Source organism: Mandrillus leucophaeus, unplaced genomic scaffold, assembly GCF_000951045.1.
Source record: "Mandrillus leucophaeus isolate KB7577 unplaced genomic scaffold, Mleu.le_1.0 Scaffold442, whole genome shotgun sequence".
Taxonomy (NCBI): Eukaryota; Metazoa; Chordata; class Mammalia; order Primates; family Cercopithecidae; genus Mandrillus; species Mandrillus leucophaeus.
Genome location: NW_012104721.1, coordinates 1,824,908 through 1,845,287, shown reverse-complemented (window position 1 = coordinate 1,845,287; position 20,380 = coordinate 1,824,908). Strand labels below are relative to the sequence as shown.

The window sequence follows — 20,380 nt, the reverse complement described above, 5'->3', positions numbered from 1 at the left end:
GATTCTGCAGTGCCAGGAGTCACTGAAGAGGCTCCCTGCCCTTCCCTCATCTGTTGAGGGGGAGACAAGTTGGTGAGCTTAGCTCTCAGAACCGAATCTGTCAACTTCTCCTGGAGCCCTCGTCTAGAGGGCAGAAAAGAAGCTATATGGATGATGCAGTCCCAAACTAGAAAAAAGTATACATTACAGATATATTTACTATGTTCTGTTTGATGTTGTTTTTTGCCTTTTTTTTTTTTAAACCACAGACATTTCAGAACCACACTGCGCGAGTCAGAAGAGCCAGCAATTGAAAGCATAACCATTGCATAGTATTAAATGAACAGAGATGGTGAGTTCTTTATTTACAATTATTGTCTAGATAAAAAAATTCATAAAAACAGATGAATGGTCATAAATTATTTACCCCCTAATGGGGTGAACTGCCAAACGTACCCCATGCTGCTAGATATAGGACGCAGAGTGCAAGCTTTATGTACTACAGTGAGTTTTGACAAACCAACCATTTCGTGTGTGTATGTGTGTGCAAGTGTGAGAGTGAGGGGGTGCATGTGTGCAAGCATCCTTCATTCCTGACAAGAGACGACCAACGCTAATGTTGGCATTCTTCCATCGCTCCCTGTTCCCTAAGCCAGGCTCCACTGAGAACCTCTCCTGGCTCCAAATGAACATGGAGCATGGCATGCAAACACAGCTATCCTGATGTCATGGAATGAGGTCACAGACACATGACTGATCAAAGAAGTGGGGAGATGGAAAACTGTGAGAAAGGAAACTCCAAAAAACACCATGTTCCAAGGCTGCCCCATGTTTTACACGTGCAGGTCTTTCCTTCCTCATAGGAGAGCAGTGGGCTGGCTTTGGTGGCATTTGTACTGGAATCCAATAAGCACATCTGAGGGCTGGTCACCCCTTTGGGTATGCAGTTTCCTCTGCTGGATACATTCAGAGATACTTCTTCATGACATTCAGCTGGTACGCTCTTGAAGGACCTCCTTCCAGGAAGATTTTGCCAGGTGGGATGGGCTGACTTTGAACCCCAAACCCTCAAGTTTTTCCACAGCCATCCAAATGTAGGCCCTCCCAGCTGACTATGGCTCTTTTCCCGAGTGGCTCTCATCTTGTTTGTGGAAGAGTTCTCTGGGCCTGGAGAAGGGAAGGGGCTGGGCTGACACAGCCACCATGAGGAGGGTCAGCATGAGGAATGGATTTTGCAAGAGAGGCGGAAAGTGTTTGGTTTTCCTCGAAGCATGGGACATCATCGATCATGGTATTCAAAATGTCTTTTGCACTGTACAAGTTTATGGAAAAAGATCATATGCTGAAAAGTCTCAAAGCAAACTTTGTATTAAATACAAAAGTTCTTTTATGAAAAACGCTGAGCCCCACAAAGTGCTTAGCAGTCAAGAGGCTGACACACAGTTAAATAAGCTCTTATCAAGTGGGATTACTAGTGCTGTTGTCTTGGGGAAAAATAACCACCTTTTCTCACCTGTGATACTGTAGGGTTTCAGAATGGCTTTCTGTTTGGGAAAGCAAGACTTGCTGTTAAAAGGCTACAGTATATATTGTGACTACAGGAAGACAATTTGGTTTAAAATCACACTGAATACATCTCAATATACACATCATAAGGTTCATTCGGATCTAAATAGTGCAGAGAAAAAGGCTATTCTTCTTCAAAAATAAAAATAAAAGCAGCAAGCCATACTGATCCTCATCCAATATGCCAACAGCTCGGACGCTGCCATTAATAAGGAAATAAACCTGTAAGTTACTAACTAAAAAAAAAAAAAATCAACACATTACCATTTATAATATTTCAACACTACCTCAATCTCTGTACAGACAGTGCCAAAGAGAACCTATTTTTGAAATGCTCTTAGTAAACTCAAGCGAGTTTCATTGAGAGAAAAGTCTTCGAGCAGTGCTTTGCAGATCCTGGCATCCTTGGGCCGGATGGCCGCTAGTGTTGCAAACCCAGGAAGCCTTCTCTCCTCCTCTCCCTTCGTCTACGGAGCATGTTGTTAAACCTCTCAGGATGGCAACTCGGCGCATTTGGCTTCTGCCTGAGCCTCTCACGGTAGTGACATTATTGAACGGAAATAGCAGGCAAAAATCAGAGCATGGCTATCATAAAACGTCAAGGATGCAACCCAGGGGAAGTGTCTGTTGGGCCGAGCTGTTTTTATAGCATCTCAGCCACCAGTGTTCTTAAACCATACAAATAGCCAAAGACGTTATCTACAGGTTTGTAAACAAATTACATTCTTCTTTTAGGACATAAATAAGTTAAAATAGAGCAATTTAAGCAGAAACAAGGCAACATGCCGGCAAAGAAACTTTATATATCCATGTATATATATTTATATATATATATATCTACCTATCTATATGGACGTATACAGTCTCGGAGAAGTATACGTTGATATAGATACAAAGAAATGGATATAACCTTGTGAGTGTCTATGAAGTTCTTCAGTTCCATTGGTGCAAATCTACTAGGCGAGTTAAGCTCTGCAATTTCAAAAAGTTATTAAATTAATCTATACAACTGAGACCATGCTGCGCAAGCATTTCAAAAACTCACAGACCAGTGGATTGGATAAATAGTCTCAGAAAAGAGTCTGTTTGCAGTTCCCGCCTAAGAAAACAAACAAACAAAAAAACCCCTCCCCAACCCCCAAAAACCAAACAAGGGGAGGATTGAAAGTGTACAGTACATTCATGCGGGGGATGTGGTGGCTGGGCGGGTGCATGGCTGGTCCATGTCTGGGTGGGAGCCAGGAAGGGCTTGTTTTGGGAAAACTGCTCACTCCCGTAAGCCCCCAGTGGAGATCCCGCCCCTTGCCTCAAAGTGAAAAAGAGTTCAAACAGCATCGCAGCCAGAGAAAGGGTCTGTTGGTGGAAACGTTGGTTTTCTCTCCAGTATTTGGTTTCCGATTGTTGCTCGTTGCTGCTTGGGTGAGTTGGGTGCCTGGATGGATGGGTGCCCAGAAGGCGGGTGGCAGCGGGGTCCATGAGGGTGGGCGGGCAGGCGACAGGGTCCTCAGCTAAAGCGACGTCTCCAGGCTGTGGATGGGGCTCCCTGGACTTGAAGAGGTAGCTGATTTGCTTGTGTCGGTCGTCAGGTTGATCCCACTGTCAATGGCGCTGTTGTTCTTGTTGAGCGATGACGGCGGGCTCGAGTTCTGCTTGAGCGCGGCATCTTCTTCCAGGTCGGTGTCGTCAATGAGGGGGATGTGGGGCTGGGAATCTTCGATCCGGAATTCAGGATGAGCCATGAAGTTATGGATGGAGGTTCGAGATTCAGGCTTTTCTAAACCTTCATAGAGAGAGCTACGGAACGCCTTCACGACGCGGATCTGCAAGGGAAGCACAGGGGTCAGGAGCACCGCCCGGGGACCACAGCCAGGCTCGGGGGGCTCACAGGAGGGGCGGGTGGGAGAAGGGTTAGGGCAAAGCAGGTGGCTGGAATCCACAGTCGCTGGGTGTTATTAGCATGGACAGGATGGGGGAGAGTGAAAAAGGGGGCTCAGGTTATAGGCATCCTTGAGCTGGTTTTTAAAAATTGCTTTGGTTTTGGTAGAAACTAGTGTTAGGACAGGAGAAATCACCAAGCACCATCAAAGAGATGATGGGAAACAGTGGTTAAAGGAAGCACAGTCGACTCCTGCGGGCACCCACACCTAGTGAGAGACTGAGCCTTGTTCACTTTAAAGCAGAGGTTCAACCATGCAGACGGGGAGGAGGACCAGGTGGGAATCAAGTAGGAAAGAGGAGAGGCTATTAAAAAAAAATTCATCTTAGAAAAACCACACACAGTTAAGAAACCATACAACATGGAACAGGTTATGTGTCACCAACAGAAAAGGAACAGAAAGGAGAGACGGTTGGATGAGCTGGGATGAGAGAGACACATGAGGGCCAAACAGAACGGGAACATCAAATCAAAGGCAGCAAAGCAAACCAAAGCCAACCCAGGGCTTTCTCAGGTGCAGAGCAGAGGCAGCCAGAAAGCACACGGGAGCTGGCGGACAGATGACATTCGGGGGCGGGCTGCATGCCACGCGGGGTCGGGAGCCACACGGCACACAGACAGACACATGGCTACACTTGGAAGCCTGGACAATGTGAACGGAGGTCGTTTGTACCCAGCGTTTCTTTCCTTCATGCATTTGGGAGGTAAACACTCGAGTATAGACTCAAAGCCCTGGCCAGCCAGTCATTGGAGCTTACTTTGGGGTCTCTTATTTCCTGGGGGATTTTGTTTGTTTATTTGTGCTTTGAAAACACAAAACCAAAAAACGAAGCTGGAATCAGATGGCCAAACCCAGCCCCAGTGGGATTCTGGGGTGTGTGCAACTGAGTCACAAAACAGCAAGTTCTTTCATTTTCTGTCTCAGTTGTGAACCACACATCCTGGGGCCTCAGTTTCCTCCGCTGAAGAATGGGAGGAGGCTGGTCATTGAGTCTTCAAGGCTAGTGGAAAGAGCACTGGACTTGAAGGCAGAAGGACCCAACTTGCGTCCTGGCTCTGCCACATCTGGTGCCTTGACTGTGGACAAGCCACACTAGCTCTCTGGTTGTCCTCTGTCCTGCCTCACAGGGTACAGAGGGACAGGACCCTCACTTGGAAGAGAGGTGTCCCTTCTCTGGACTCCTGGGAGAGGCAGTAGTGCCTGTCATCTCAAGAGTCTGATGGGACTTGGGACAAAGGTGCCTCCTCCTCTCGTCCCAGCCCCAACTCGGAGTGGAGTCAGAGGTGGAGAAAACAAGGTGGCATTGGCGCCTCCAGAACAGAGCCTTAGTCGGCTGCTGTGTGCAGGCCAAGTGGCACCCACCTGCAGAGCAGTGGCTGCCCTACACCACAGGCCTGCGGGGAGGCAGGGGACTGGACGAGACGGTCGTGGGGAGGCCCTTGAAGTCCCAGGACTTGAGCTCTCAGAGGAACCCAGGGGTAGCTCCTTTGTGGAACCCTGGTGGGGAAAGCCCTCTTCCATGGAAGTGGAGTTTCTAGGTGACAGTGGTTGATGATTTTAAGTGTCATCGCTGAAGGTTTGTTTTACTGTTGCAGAGGGAATTCTTTCTAAAGCATGTCATATGCTCCTCTGACTTCTAATTTAGAGTGCACAGAGAATAATTTAACATAAGGTTTGTCAATTATCCTTCTTGGTCTTAGGTAAGACCCCATGGATTGGCTTGTTTTTTCTCCCTTGCTGTCAGCCATCGCTTACTAGTTAGTGCTGACTTTTCTGTTTTCTGAAAAGCACCTCTGTCCTTTCACCTTGCATACTGTGAGCTGGGACTCCAGGGTACCCCACTTGCTGGAATCGTGCTTTAAATAAGAGGCAACAAGTGCCAAGCAAGAGCCAGCCAGACACGGCCTTCCTGCTGGTGCTCCATCGCGGCCACTGTGGCTGCTGAGCTCTTTCCCCCTGGAGTCCCTCTTTGTGGCTCTGCAGAGATGGTTCATATTCTGATCTCCTGGTAAGTGAGCTGTTACACCTTGATTAATTGAAAACAAAGAAGGCACTGCTGGCCTCAGCTTTCTTATTTGTAGAGTGGGAATAGCGTCACGGCTGTAGCTGCCTAGCTTGGTGCTGTGTGTTCTGAGGCTGAAGTGCAATTCAGATGCTGACTGGAACACCTAGTGTATGTGTGGGGCGGGGGGATGGTGGCAGGACCCTGTCATGTGACTGACAACGCAAAGGGGATGACACACAATGAGATGAGGCCCCTCCGCCCTCCCCCTGGCATGGAGACAACAGAAAAAATGAACTGCTCTGGACAAGACTGTGGGGACAAGACTTTTTGGGACACCCCGCCACGGCCATCTCAAGTCTCCACTTCGGTTCTCTCCGAGGCTGAAATGGAAAAAACTATGGGGAAAAAAAGCTCTTCCATCTCCCCTCCCTGCCTACCCTAAAGGTAGGATTTTTTTTTTTTTTTTTTTTTTGGCATAAGCTGCATTTGGGTGTGGGGGTGAGGGGAAGGAGAGGAAGGGACCCAGTGAGCAGGATTTCAGATGTTTTGGTTTCGTCAGCACAAAGGGAGCAGGGAGACCCACGCCTGTTGTCAGAGGGCTCTGAGGAAACGCACAGGCCCTGGTCTGAGATGGGTTCGACATACTCGAATGTTTACCCGGCTTCAAGGAAGCCAAGAGTCTGGGACTGATTCACATTCATTTCAGGCTCAAGGTTAAAGACTCACAACCTCTTTTAATTTCACTCTCTCTTGCTGAACTCTGTGTCCAGGGTTCTCTAGCCCTCTAGGGAAACAAACACATGGAATATTCAGACAGCGGAGAGGTCTAGGGTCCCCCCCACAAAGCAAGCCATTTTCTCGCCAACCCAAGGTTGCACTAAATTAGTTACCAAAACACTAATGAGAAGTCCAGCTTTCTTCCCTTTTCATTGTCTTTATTTCTCCCCCTAACAGTGCAAACTCCTTGCCCTAGGAGTCTTCAGAACCAGGAATCTGCAGGGGAAGTGGAAGCAGGAAGTGCCCTATCTGTCCAGCAAGGTACGGCGTCCAGAATGTGGCTGGGACCTGGCTTATGGGGCTGGCTCTTGGCTTGGGTGGTTTGAAGGAGCAGGACTTCCATTGATAAACATGGAGCCTGCTACAGACTTACTGAGTACAAAGATGGTTTGAGATGAGTTAGGAATTTGAGGCAATGAGAAAGAGAGGCTGTGCAGCTTTGCCTTGGATCGAAGTGTGGGATGCTAATCTGGTCCTTGATCACCAGTGGGAAGGTGCCCTCCTCACCAGTCCTGGCCACGCTGGTAGAAGTTCAAGCTGAGAAACAGCTTCTCTGGCCTTCCCTGGAGGACTGACTCCTTTTCACGAATATGAGGCTATGGGCATGGGCACTGGTTCCGGAATGGAAGTTCAGCCTCTGTGGCTCCAGGTCTGTGGGCCTCCTGGGAAGTGGTATAAGTAGTGGGAAGAATGAGGGACTCCAGAGTCTGACCTCTTGCCACGCCCTTGCTGTGTGATCCTGGCCTCATCAGTGTCTTTCTCTGCGAAATGGATGTATTGGCAGGTCCTCCCCTCCCACAGTTCAGTGGTGAGGCATCTTTGAAGTAAAGGGAGTGGGGAACTGCCCTGGAAATGTTGAGTGGGGCTCAGCTATAAGGCACTAGGCGTGTGCCATTAAGTTTCCAGGGTAAAAACAAGCTCGTTTTTGAGTAAGTCAGAAGAGTGCACCAATTCATTCCCTCCCGAGCGTCCTCGCGCCATGTGCCTTGTGACTGCGGTCAGGCTTACCACGTGCGTCTGTCTGCTGAGGCCTTCATCTTGCGGTGGTGCTGTGGGGAGGGGAGGGCCTGTGATGTGTTCAGGGGCTTTCCTCACTCCAGTGTCCCAGGTCAGAAGTCAGGCCCTGTCCCAGGCCTTTGTGGTCAACTCTTCATAACCCAGGGGACAGTGGATTGATTCCTTCCAGGGCATACTGGCTGCAGGTGTTTTTGCCTCAGCAGGCACATGAGCAGCCTCCTCCGCTGGGGAATCCCCAGGAAGCAGATTTCCCCTCAGAAGGCTGGTGGGGTGTGGTGGGGATGAAGGAGTTGTGGGGTAGTAGGGCAGCCCACTTCCTCATCCCATCAAATTGGGGCCCTTCTCTCACTTCCTGGCCACCTGTTTAAACCTCCCTGTGGGAGGAAAGCATACTGGCTTCTGCAGGGACCTTGGCTGGTATCTAGAGGGTCCTCAGAGTCCTTGGAGACCAGAGGAGGCAGCACTGTTGTAGACACTACTCAAGCAAAGGAGGCATGAGGCTGTGTTGTCCAAATGTGTGTGCTGAAACCGCAGAGGCTGTGATCCTGTCTGGGAACCAGTGCCCTCAGGCAGGGGTTTGGTCAGGCTATTTTTAAGACCACAGGCTCAGGAAGGGTCTCAGGAGGGACCCAGAATTACAGGCCGGATTCTGTCACAGAGGGGGAATGTGAGATTCTCTGGGAGGTGTGAAGAGGGGAGAGGCAAGATGGGGAGCAGGGTGAGGAGGTCCTGGCCAGCCCCGCTGGGTCCCCTGAGAGAATGAGGGGTCAGGGCAAGGACTGTCAAGTTGGCTTTGGCTGAGCCTCTGCCTGGGCTTCTTTTCCAAGACTGTTCCAAAGTTGGGGTAACCACGGGCTACAGGGGACTGATGTGGCCTGGAAGGAGGTCAGTTTAGACACATTCCTGTCTAAGCATTTCTGCAGAAATGAAGAAGGGGGTACTTCTGCAAAGAAGTGTTGTTCCCAGACCGACTCTATTGAATGGCTTTACAAATGATGCAGAAGAAAAGCTTAGAAAGAAGTGGCTGAGGTTTGAGAGGACAGTTCCAGCTTCTAGACTGTGAAGGCTAAGATGAGGGGCTAATTCAGGGAAGACTTCCAAAGGTGGTGCGGGTGCCCAGCAATGTCAGGTGTGCTCTGTTGTGGCCAGGGTGAAGTGCTGCCCTTCAAGAAAGAGGCTGAACTGGGATGGATGAAGAACTGGGCTTTCACCCAGAAGCCAGACTCCTGGCAGGCAGCCCCAGCCAGAGGGCCGCAGGAGTCACCAGGAGGGGTGGCAGAAGGGAAGAAGCGGATTCTTCCCCATGTAGGTCTTCCTGACAGGACACTTGGTCACCGCACCTCAGGATAGGTGGGGGTGCTGAGCAAGGCCAGAGCTGAGCTGGTGCAGAAAGGAGCTGGGAGGTCAGCTGGCTAGGCTGCTGCAAAGGTGAGAGCTCTCTGGTCTAAAGGGAAGGAGGATGGGACCAGTGTTGCCTTCCCCTAGAAATCCTGGCGGTGACTGCCTAGTGATGGTATCTCATGGAAATGTGACTCAGCCACCATCTGCTGAAATGCATCTCCATTTCATCTTGGCTCCCTGGGCCTCCCCAGCACTGCATTTCTGTGCTGACGAATGAGCACTGAGGGGCTCCTTCCCTGCTTTCTGCTTCTGTCCTGCCGCTATAGGTCGTGGACATTTGCCATCAACAGGCTTTCTGTGGCCTGCGCCTCCACTGGAGGCACTGAGGGAGGCGCTCCCACCAGCACACAGGGTTTCCGCTGCTGCGGGGGGGTGTGTTGTGGGTGTTCTGGTTTTGGATGGGGGTACAGGCCCTTTATAGAGTTTCAAGAGATGAGCTGGAGTCTACTTCTCATACAGAAGCTGGAGGCTAAGACGGACACTGTGTCAACTGGAGAAGACCAGAGCCAGGGGCTCCCCTGCAGATCAGAAGGGCCTGGCTGGAAGCGAAGCAGGGCGGTGGGAGGAAAGACAGGTTTTTCCCTATGGGGCCCGAAGCCATGGGTCCGGGAAAGAGCTAAACAAAGCCAGCGGTGAGTGCTCTAGATCAGAAGTGGTGGCATGAGGAGATGAGCTTGGCAGGAGGGAGATGAAGGAGGGGCCACAGTCTCAGGCTATCCCTCAGATAAAGGAGGGCAGGATGCCCAAGGGTAGATCAGGTCCCTCTGGGCCTGCTGGCACCCAGGTAAGACATGAGGCTCGACCCACCATTTTCTACCAAGGGTCAAGCTGAATGGGCCAGGGACCTTGTCTTTTCCAGGAAGGGCTTAGAACTTCAGCAAGCTTTAAGCTCAGCCACAGGGAAGGCTGTCTGCAGGGCAGCTGATGCTGTCAAAAGTGCAAGGGGAGGAGTGACAGGAAGCGGGCAGAGACTCTGAACTGCTGGGGTGCAGCCTCCAGGCTGTGAGCTCCTAGGTGGCCTGGGACCCCTGGCTGACTATGACCTCTGACCTGCAGTGACCTCTTGGCTCAACCATCCCCCTTGATCATGACCCTCATTGCTGTGGGTGCCCCCTGACCAACTGGGAAAGCCTGGATGATGTGACCCTCTCCTGGTTGGATCCCAACGTGACTGACTGTGACCCTGAGGGGCTTGCTTCCCTTGACCCACGGTGACCCTTCTGCTGACTTTGACTGCAAGACTGGGACCTCCTGTCTAACTCTAACCCTTGCCTTGGTGGTCCAGGCTTTTGCTGACCACATATGACCCTGGGCCAGTGGGACACTCTGTGTCACCTCCATGTCTGTCTCCCTCTGGCTGCCGGGACCCTGTGGTGGATTGGGACCATTTGGTCACTGATGTCCTCTTGACCATTGCTGATCCCTTGACTGAACCAGACCTTTTGGCCACTTGGGACCCTAACGACCCTCTGACTGACCCTGGTCCACTGAGTGACTGCCACTGCATGACTGGTTACACTCTCCTGACCAATGGGACCCTCTTCGGTGGCTGTGACCCTTCAGTCCCCTGGGCCTGATCGTGACCAGCTGCCCCCCATGTCCTCTGGTGCCCCAGCCCCTGCCCGCCTGGGAGCTGGCGTGGGCAGTGCCAGCCGGAGGCAGTAAGGAGTCACACTCACGCCCGGCTGCAGCAGGAGGAAGGCTGGTCGGAGAGGAAAGAGCATTGGACAACGACACGCGACTAGGGCTAGAGAGATTGGCTACATCCTGGCTCTGGCTGGTGACCGAGGACTGTCTCCGCAGGGCCCCCTGAAAGGAGGCCCCGCTCTTGAAAGTATTGACTACTTCAATCTGCAACGGAGGAGAGAACGAGACAAGTTGCGAGAAGAACGAACACAACAGCTACATGACTGACAGGCGCAACATCACAAGAACAGCCGCAGCCACGGCAACAACGACAATGTCACTTAAATCAAAACAAAAATACCAGACACACTCCAAGGCTCTGAAAGATGTCTGCTCAGCTCTGGGCCCACCTGCAGGCCCCAGGGTCCCCGGGAGGACACAGGGGGTCTGGCCTTTGTCCTGTGCTAGTGGCTCAGGGGCCAGTGGGCTGGGTGAGGCCGGTGGGGGAGGCAGTGATTAAACATGGCATCTGGAGGGAAGAGAGCAGTGTTCAGCCTCCCTCAGATACAGGCGTGGAGGTGGAGGGTGTGGTGGGGGCCCTGAGGTGAACAGAGCTTGGCCTAAATTCCAGCTCTGTCACTTACTAGCTAGGTGACCTTGGGCAAGCCACCTCTCTGAGTTGAGTTTCTTGTTCTTAAGAAGGGTTAATGCCACCTGCCCGGCAGGGCTATCTGTAAGTGGCAAAGCACCTGACCCAGAAGAGGCAGGCAAGACAGACGCTCCTGCCCACTCAAGAAACCACAGTCCTTGCTTCCTCCCATAATTTGGAGACCCTTGCATGGCTCTGCCACCAGGGCAGTGACAGCACCAGGGCCATATTCACTGAGTTGTCCTGGACCTCCCAGGAGGTGGGGGCAGGCTGGGAGGGCTGGCTGCCAGGGTCCTAATCAGGGGAGGTGAGCCCAGACCCGTGTCAGGCAGCTCTGGGTCTGAAACCTGCTTCCAGTCCCCACCCCAGCTGTGCCAGCTTGGTAGAAAGGGCCATCTCCTGGACCTCGGTAACCTCTAAAACTGGGGGAGTCACATCTACATCCCAGGGCTGTGAAGGTCACATGAGGTGAGGTTTGGGACAGGGTACAGAGGGGTGGGAGGTGACCCAGGTGAGCTATCTGCTACATCGGATGGAAATGAGGTGCTGGGCCACAGCTGGCAGGATGGTGGCCAGGTGGGTGCCTCTACACTGCACTTCACCCAAGTATGCTGGGGCATGGAGGAGCTCCCACTCCAGCTCCCCGGATGGTCTGGGCAAGAGACCCACAGAGTCCCTCCTGACTCTCCCCTCGCAGGGCTGTGACAGCACTTGTGAGCTACAACAGCTGCTCCAGGCATAAGGGCCCATGTGAGAGCATGTGGTGTGTGTGTGTGGGGGGTGGGGAGGGCGCAGGTGTGTCGTGTGCCACATGGCGGCCATGCTGTCTCTGCTCTGGGGAAGAAACCTGCTTCTGGCTGGCTACACCGTGCACCTGTGCTCCCCTGGTGTGCTTGGTGTGTGCTTGTGTGTCTGTGTGTACTTGGGGATGACTGACCTTTGCTCCCCACAGCCTCTCCACCCCCTAGGGGAAGCTGGGGAGAGCAACTGAAGCCCCCGTGGAGGTGGCGGACCCCCTGATCACCAGGCCCTGGGGGACCCTGGGCGACCTGGCCTGCAGCTTCTGTCCAGCCTTCACATGGTCCCTCTGGGTGGCTGCCCCCAGCCGAACGACAGTCCCCTCACTCACCTCTGCCCTCAGAGCCACCCTTCCCCACCCTCTCAGGGAAATCCCCCTGGAGACCATGGTGGGTATGACCCCTACCGCTTCCCCTTGCTGCCCTGAGAGGGCACAATGGGACCTCCCTGAGGAGGCCACGCTGTTCCTTAGCAGCCACAGGAGTGTGTGTGCAACGTGGGTGTGCAAGTGGCTGGTGAGAGCTGGCCGGGACCTCTCTGTAGCCACCCTCCCTCAGCACCAGAGCTGGGCCCTGGGGGGCAGCACAAGCACACTCACCTCCATCCCCTGGCCCGCCCCGGCCAGGCCTGGGCCCAGCCCCCAAGAGCCTCCTGTACCTGCGTCTGGATCCGATTCAGGCCTCGGAACCACAGGATCTGGCCCCGCCGCAGCTCCCGCTCTGCATGGTCGATCTCCTCCACGTCCTCGTTGAGCTCCTCCTCCGGGATCTCCTCCTTCTGCGTGAGCCTGCCTGCCTCCTTGAGGAACTTGAGTCTGCTGGTCGGGATGGTGGCGATGACCTGCAAGGGACCCCGGCTGTCAGAATGGGGGGGCTGTCCTTCCCGGTGGCCTTCTTTCCCTGACACCCGCTCCTCTACCTCCCTCCTCCTACCGACTCACCCAGGCATGTGATCAATCCACTCCTTTACCCACCTCACCTGTTCCTCAGCCCAGTCTTTGACAATTTCCTTTTTTTTTTTTTTTTTTTTTGAGACAGAGTTTCACTCTTGTTGCCCAGGCTGGAGTGCAATTTGCTTTTTAATTCACTCATTCAGAGTCAGGGTATATAGTGGACAATCTTGGCCTCTAGGAGTTGGACAGATGTGGCTTTCAATACCCCAGACAGTCCCGGTCCTATGGCCTTGGGCAAGTCATTTAACCTCACTGAACTTTGGTTTTCCTAGCTGTAAAGTGGGGGCTGCTCTGGGCATGGTGAGAACTGGGCACGGTGGAGGGTCTAACTCGTCCTGCATGAGCCTGGCCCGTGGCTGGCTCTCAGCCCTCCTGGGGTTACTTACTCCTCTGTCTCTTATTCCTCCTGAGATCACTGGACCCTGAGGGCAACCAATCCTGGACTGGGAAGGCAGTATGGGAAAGAGCTATGCCTTCATTCCTAATCTTCCCCAAAGGGCTTGTCTATGGGGCTGAGGACCCAGACGCAGGCCCTACAGGAAAGCTGAGGTGGCAGATGCCAGAGGTCCCTTCCATCTCCTGTAGGGATAGACAGGCACTGGCTCAAATGCAGCCTCAGGGGGCTCCCTGGGAGTGTAAAGTCAGCACTGACCACTGGCATTAACCTTAGTCCTCTGAATCCTTCCCTCAGATACTGGGCCCAGCCCCGAAGAGCCTCCCGTAGGGTGTGGGCCCCAGTGGGATAAAGATGGCCTGGCCCCCAGGGTGCCCAGGGTGCCCAGGGAATGGAGTTGCTCAGTCACACCTGGTTTATCACTCTCCAAAGCAGCCCCAAAGGTTACAGGAAGCCCTTTTGGATGAAACTAAACTTTCTTATTTATCTTTTAGTTAATTTTTGCCCCTGTAGCTTCTCACTCTAGCCTGCAGACAGCTTGAAGGCAAGAACAATGTCTCCCACCCATCGGGTCCCACTGCCTGGATGTGTGAGCACCTTGGGAATAAAGCCCCTTAGGCCCTGCATTGGTTCTGGGCGCTCCTCCCAAGCCTGTGTCCTGGGTCAGGAGCCTTTGAGCTGCATGCTGTCAGAGCTGTGACAGGGTCTGGAACTCAGGCAAACGTAGAAAAAGGAACTGGCGGGAGAATATTCTGGGGTCAAAGCTGGAAGGGCCCCTAAAAAGCATCCAGCCCAAGGAGCCCTGGAGCTGGGGCAGCTCTCAAGACGGCCACAGGCACAGCACTGAGTAGCACTGCAGTGTGGCAGAGTGTGTCCTGTTTGCGTTCCCTCTGAGTGCTCTACAGGACCCTGATTGACGCCAGCTGGCCACCAGCGCCAGCAGACCATCGATTCATCTCCCTTCCTAAGAAGGTGCTCCAGCCTTGAACCCCTGGCAGGCCATGGCTTCTAGCTGGAGTTTCATAATGTCATTCTCATTACATTAATGTTTTTGTTAGCTTCCATTTATGACAAGTGATACTGATTTTCCAGTTCTTAGTAATATGACATTGCCTTTAAAAACAAATTTAAGTTAAAAAAACTGATGTGATTGAGAGAAAATATTATGTAAACAACAGAAGCAGTGGTAGATAGATATAAGGCAAAAATCAGAGCAGTAGTACCCAGAGGACCAGTATGGGACCTGGGACAAGGCCCCTTGCTCAGATGTCCAGCGACAGGGAGGGGCTTGCCAGGGGTCTGGCAGCCGGTTCCTGGGGGTCCTGGATTCTCCATCCAGTGCTGTCTCCCTTGCCCTGCTAAAAGGCACCTCCTGCGACCTACCAGGAACTTACCTGGCCCCAAACGAGCTCTCCTAACCCAATGAATATGCACCACATCCACTGGTCCAGCTGCAGTGGAGAGCAGCTGAATGGCTTCCCTCCAAACTGCACGATCACTATCTGGAGGTCAGAGGGGAGCAGAGAAAGAGAGAGGCCATCAGGGGCCAGCACAGAGGGCTGGGGTCCGGCTGCTTGCTGTCCACCCAGGCCTGGTTAGGGTGGGGGCCTCACTACCTGGATGGCAAAGGTGCCCAGCACAATGGTGCAGAAGATGGGGTTCCGGAAGATGCCGTCAAAGACGTTGCGCTCGCCGTGGATCTTGCGGGCGTTGATCTCGTTGAAGAGCTGCATCATGACGAAGGTGTTGAAGATGATGGTGTAGTGCTCTGAGGGTGGCGAGTGCAGGGGCGCGTTCCTCCCGCTGTCAATCTGGAACATCTTCTCGCCTGCCAAGTGAGAGGGTGGGGCTGGGCTGAAGGCAGCGGTGGGGGAATCAGAGGGGAGATGCCCGGCCTTTCGTGGGGGCCTCTTCTGAGCGGTGAGGTGAATCCCCAAGACACAGAGGCATGCTTGGATGCTGGGGGGCCAGGTGGCTGTGCTGTTGGCAGGTCAGAGAGTAGGAGTGAAGGGTCAGCAAGGCCCTCTCTCTTCTGGGGGAGAAAGGCCTTGGGGAACTGTCTTCCACGTTTTCTGTGGAAACCTGATAAAGGTGGATGGCCAGCTGTGTTAAAGGTGGGCGACATGGCTTCTAAAAAGTGACCCCAGACTGGCAAACTCATTCTGGACTGCGAGGACAGGATACCTGCGGGAGGCTTTGCGCTGCCCCGAGAGTGCTGCTTCTTGTACCCGAGCATGTCCCTTGCTGAGACCTCTACAGACTCATGGGGCTGTTACTAGAGATGCCAATTCCTATATGGAGCCCAGGGCTTCTGGGCCAGGCTGGCTCCGGACCCTCCCATGTGGCTTCATTCTAACACCTGAGCTGTCACATGGCGGGGCACTGCTGTGTAGACGCTGCTGATGGGGCGTCTGATGCAGTCCTGTATCATTTTTGTTTTGTTATGTTTTTGAGATGGAGTCTCGTTGTTGCCCAGGCTGGAGGACAGTGGCACCATCTCGGCTCACTGCAACATCCGCCTCCTGGGTTCAAGTGATTCTCTTGCTTCAGCCTCCCAAGTATAGCTGGGATTACAGGTGCATATCACCACGCCTGGTTAATTTTTGTAGTTTTAGTAGAGATGGGGTTTCTCCATGTTGGCCAGGCTGGTCTCGAATTCCTGACCTCAAGTGATCCACCTGCCTCGGCCTCCCAAAGTGCTGGGATTACAGGTGTGAGCCACCGCACCTGGCCAAGTCCTGTGTCCTTTTGCACAGTGAGTAAAGTGGTGCCAGGAGGCTTGTGGAGTTTTCTGGGTGTGAGATGTCCCAAGACTACCCAGGGTAGGCGCTGCTCAAGTGACCAAGCCAGCAAGCCGACCAGGACCCCCGCTCTCCTCTCCTCTCCTCTCCAACCCCTCCACCTCCTCTGAATCTCTTCTAATTCTGCATATTTGTGGCTTCCTCTAAGCTTTTTCATGATAGGTTTTACAACAGTAAAATGTGTCCTGACAACACACTACTTTCTTTTTTTTTTTTCTTTTTTCTTTTTTTGAGACGGAGTCTCGCTCTTGTCACCCAGGCTGGAGTGCAGTGGCCGGATCTCAGCTCACTGCAAGCTCCGCCTCCCGGGTTTACGCCATTCTCCTGCCTCAGCGTCCCGAGTAGCTGGGACCACAGGCATCTGCCACCTTGCCCGGCTAGTTTTTTGTATTTTTTAGTAGAGACGGGGTTTCACCATGTTAGCCAGGATGGTCTCGATCTCCTAATCTCGTGATCCACCCGTCTCGGCCTCCCAAAGTGCTGGGATTACGGGCTTGAGCCACCGCGCCGGCCACTACTTTCAAAATTTATAAAAGGCAACTGCCTTTGAGGAATGGATCCGTGCCCACCTCCATCATACTCTGGACTTTGAGGACGAGTGAAAGGCCAGCTCCAGGAGGCTCCTGTAAGGACAGCACTGGCCCTGATTCCATGTGGGACTGTGGGTCAGATCCTACCCCTCTCTGGGCCTTTGTTTCCCCATCTGTGACCTGGGGGTAGGCTTTGCTGGGATTGCCTCCGAAGCATCTGTGGAAACCAGGTCAGTTTTGGCCCAACCGGACCTGGTTCTGTGCCCAGACTCTTCCTCAGACTGGCTGTGTGCCCTTGGGCAAGTCACCTCACCTCTCTGAGCTTTGGTACCCTTGTTTGTAATATGGGGTGGAGGCAAATGTGCTTGCCTCACTGAGTGGAAGACCCAAACACGCAGCCCAAGTGGAAGCAAGTGAGAATCGGTAGTGGTGTAAGCGTGGGTGCCCTTCCCCAGGAAGCCTTGCTGAGGGTCCCTTCCACCAGGCCAGGATAAGGTGCTGGAATGGGTCAGAGAAGGGGTGAGTCACTCCCCTCCCAGTCTCAGGCGCCTCTGGGGCTGCCATGCAGTGCTTCAGCACCTGGACAGGGCCTTGCACAGTCTGTACTTGGTGCCAGGAGCTGTCACCAGTGGAGAAAGCCACTGATGGCTTTGGGGTCAGCCAGAGCTGGGACAGGGCCAGGCCCTCTTCCAAGACTCGCTGGTGTGGCCTTGGGCAACTTACTTGACCTCCCTGAGCCTCGATTTCCCCATTAGCAAAACAGGAGGGGGTTGTGACTCGAGAATGCTGAGTGACAGCCGTGGTGCACCAGGAAGGTGATGACCCCGCCTGGGAGAGGTGTGGGTGGGCGAGGCGCTCACCAACGAAGAGCAGGGTGAAGATGAGGGCGAGCTGGTAGACGGCATGGCCCAGGATGTTCTTCATCATGGTCCTGGAGATGAGCGGCTTGTTGCGGCCGTATGGCTTCCTCAGCAGCAGGGTCTCCGTGGGCGGCTCGGTGGCCAGTGCCAGCGAGGCAAACGTGTCCATGATGAGGTTCACCCAGAGCATCTGCACGGCTTTCAGAGGGGAGTCCTGGGGACAGGCAGGAGAGGGCTGTCACCTGTGTGCCCACCTGCCCCTGTGAAGTGCTGGGTGGGTTCGTGGTGTATTGTCCGCAGGCTCCTGCTGGAGGCTGGAGGCCGACCTACCCCTTCGCTCCCCAGCAGGCATGGAGCCGTTCTCTGATGCTCTCTCTGGAGATCAGCGCAGACCCAACCACCTCAGCCCCATCTTCCCCGCCAGGAGATAAGTGAGTCCCCCCAGGCCCAATGGCCACCAGCTCCCTGCCTTCTGGTAAATTCAGCAGCATCTCACCATCTTCCCCTCTCCCCTCCAGCCCCCAAGGAGGGGGGTCTCTCCTGGCTGAGGCCAAGACCATTCCCACTGCCTCCAGCATGGGTTCCTACCTCCTCCCCCCACTGCCTCCTCCCCCTCGGGTTCTCCTATCCTACAAACAGAGCCCATTCCCCAACCCCCAATTTCTTCTCCCCTCTTATCCCACCTTACCTTAAAAAATTATTGTGTGTATCTATGACTCAAAAATTAATACATTTCAAGGTAGGAAATGTTGGCAAATGAGGAATAGCAGAAGCAACTAAACTTGTCAAGGACCTCACCACTTGTAGGTCACTACTGTCCAGGATCTGGGAAGGACCCTTTCGGACCTGTCTCTTTGGCTGAGAGGAGCTGGGTCTGCTGTCCCCATCCTTTCTCACACACCCATGTATCTTGTCCACAGCAGCCAAACTTTGGCCCCTCCACGCTCCCAGAATGCCCTCCTCCCATGTCACCAGCACCTTCTGTGCCACGAGTTGCAGGACCTCTTCTCGGCAACTCTCATGTCACTGACCTCGCCCCTGCACTTGGCCACTGCCTCCCACTTGCAATCCTGACCCCACTCTCCTGGTCGTCATCCTCCCCTCCTTTTAAATCTGTGTTCCTGCCTCAGCCCCATTCTTCTCCTCTTCCTGTGGCTTTAGCTACATCCATGGCCTGTGGAATACCTCCTCCAGGAAGCCCCTAGACCCTGTAAGCTCAACAGCCCAAATCGGATGCTCTTCCCACTTCTGTCTTCTCCCAAGCCCCATATATCTGCATCCCTTCCATTCATCACCTCCCAGGTTTCATTACAGCCCCTGCTCCTGGCCTTCTCTCCCACCTCCTCCCTGCCTCAGCCTCACTCCCCGTGCCCCCGTCCTCCCCACCCCTGGGCTTTCTCCGATTCCATATACCTCGGGGTCAGGCGTGCCCGTCTTCCTATCAATGCTGCATGGCCTTGCCACCAACTCAAACAAAGACCTCAAGCAAATTGATAGTCGTCTCAGAACCTCAGTTTCCCTATCTGGCATCAAGACCTTCTGGTCTCCAAGTTGCTGCTGCCATGGGAGTGTCCCTCAAGCTGCCACTAGAGGGAGCATCTCATCCATAGACCAGGAAAGAGGGCCCTTCTGAGCAAAAGGAAGCCCCCAGCCACCCTTCCAAGGCTCTGATTCTCAGGGCTGGGGTAGCCAGAGTTGCCACCTATATTCCCCCAGCGCAGGAAGCAACAGAGGGGAGCAGTGTTCCAGTGCCACACAGCTGTTGGGGCAGTGCTGCACTCTGGGCCTCTGGGGGCTCCTGTGGGCATGGGCTTGTCTGCCCAGGTGGCCACTGGGAGGGTTGGGCCTTGGGGATCCCCTGGGGCTAAAGGAGACCCATTCTTGCCTCTCCGGCTAGGCTGGTCAGTCCCTGTGGGGCGTATCAGGAGACTGCAAGAACAATGGCAGGTCCTTGGCCAGTCCATCCTCTAAGCCTCAGTTTCTGCCTCTGTAAAATGGGGATCATCACAGTTCCCGCCTCATGGAGCTGCGATGAAGAAGCGGTGTCTGCAGACATCCGGGGCCTGCCTGCCAGGCTCAGTGCATAGGGCTGCTTCAGACCCAGTTGTGGTATCTGGCCAGACTCCTCTGTGACCTTCCCAGTGAGCGAGACCCCCGACTCCCTCCAACTGTTCCCACCCAGCACCTCCTAAGGCACTCCACACTCCAGTTCAGAGTCAGGGCCCCGGGGCCCCTACTGGCTCTTTGTCCTCACCTGGCTGCCTGATCCCCTCGGGCCTCGGCCCGCCCTTCCCTGCCTCCCTCTGCCCTCATGGTGGCCAAGGGCCCTGCCTTCTTTTGAGGACTCCCTCTCCCGCTTCCTGCAGTGAGGGCCAGGCTGTGAGGCTGACAGCTCCCATTTGCTGTGTGACCTTGAACAAGTCATGCCACCTCTCTGAGCCTCATGTCCTTGACTCCCCTGGGGCCAGTGCCTGCAACTAAGCTCTGTGATGCAGTTCCTGGCTCCCAGCAGGCGCTCCATCGATGGGTGCCTCATCCCTGGCTGTTGTGACAGGGACAAACTGGAGTACCCTAAGGCCCCCGAGCCTCTGGGGGGGTCTCCGCCCTCCCCCAGGCTTTGGTATGGCCTCCTGAGGACCCACCTGCGTGATGCAGGCCCCCGTGAACGCCACAATCACAGCCACCACGTTAACTGTGAGCTGGAACTGCAAGAACTTGGAGATGCTGTCATAGACATTGCGGCCCCACATCACTGCCTTGACGATGCTGCTGAAATTGTCGTCTGTCAGGATGATGTCTGAGGCCTCCTTGGCCACATCAGTGCCTGCGATGCCCTGTGGGGACAGGGACAGGAGGCTGGGTGGGGTGGCCAGGGGAGGTGACCACTTCTAGCATCACCATCCTCACCCCATCCACATCCTCAGTCCTACACAACTCCCTAGTACATACACCCAGTGGGCCCAGCACAGCCAGACCACACAGGGACACCCCACTCTTCACGCTCCTCACAGACCCAGCTCCCTTCACCCTCAGGAAGCCTCACCCTGGCCCCTTCTCCCGCTCTGTTCTCTTCCTCCTCAGCCTGTAA

The 20,380-nt window shown here is 54.1% G+C and overlaps 1 protein-coding gene across 1 annotated transcript in view; it reads right to left on the bottom strand.

The window, feature by feature from the left end:
- Positions 1 to 314: 314 nt before the first annotated feature.
- ATP2B2 (ATPase, Ca++ transporting, plasma membrane 2) overlaps positions 315 to 20,380 on the bottom strand; it is a 187,247-nt gene continuing 167,181 nt past the window's right edge. The window contains exons 16-22 of the mRNA XM_011994148.1: positions 19,935 to 20,126; positions 17,293 to 17,506; positions 14,718 to 14,929; positions 14,496 to 14,603; positions 12,413 to 12,595; positions 10,447 to 10,533; positions 315 to 3,365 (exon numbers count right to left, since the gene is read on the bottom strand). Coding sequence (XP_011849538.1) covers positions 3,054 to 3,365; positions 10,447 to 10,533; positions 12,413 to 12,595; positions 14,496 to 14,603; positions 14,718 to 14,929; positions 17,293 to 17,506; positions 19,935 to 20,126 — 1,308 coding nt within the window. The 3' untranslated portion in view covers positions 315 to 3,053. The remainder of the gene's footprint in view (positions 3,366 to 10,446; positions 10,534 to 12,412; positions 12,596 to 14,495; positions 14,604 to 14,717; positions 14,930 to 17,292; positions 17,507 to 19,934; positions 20,127 to 20,380) is intronic.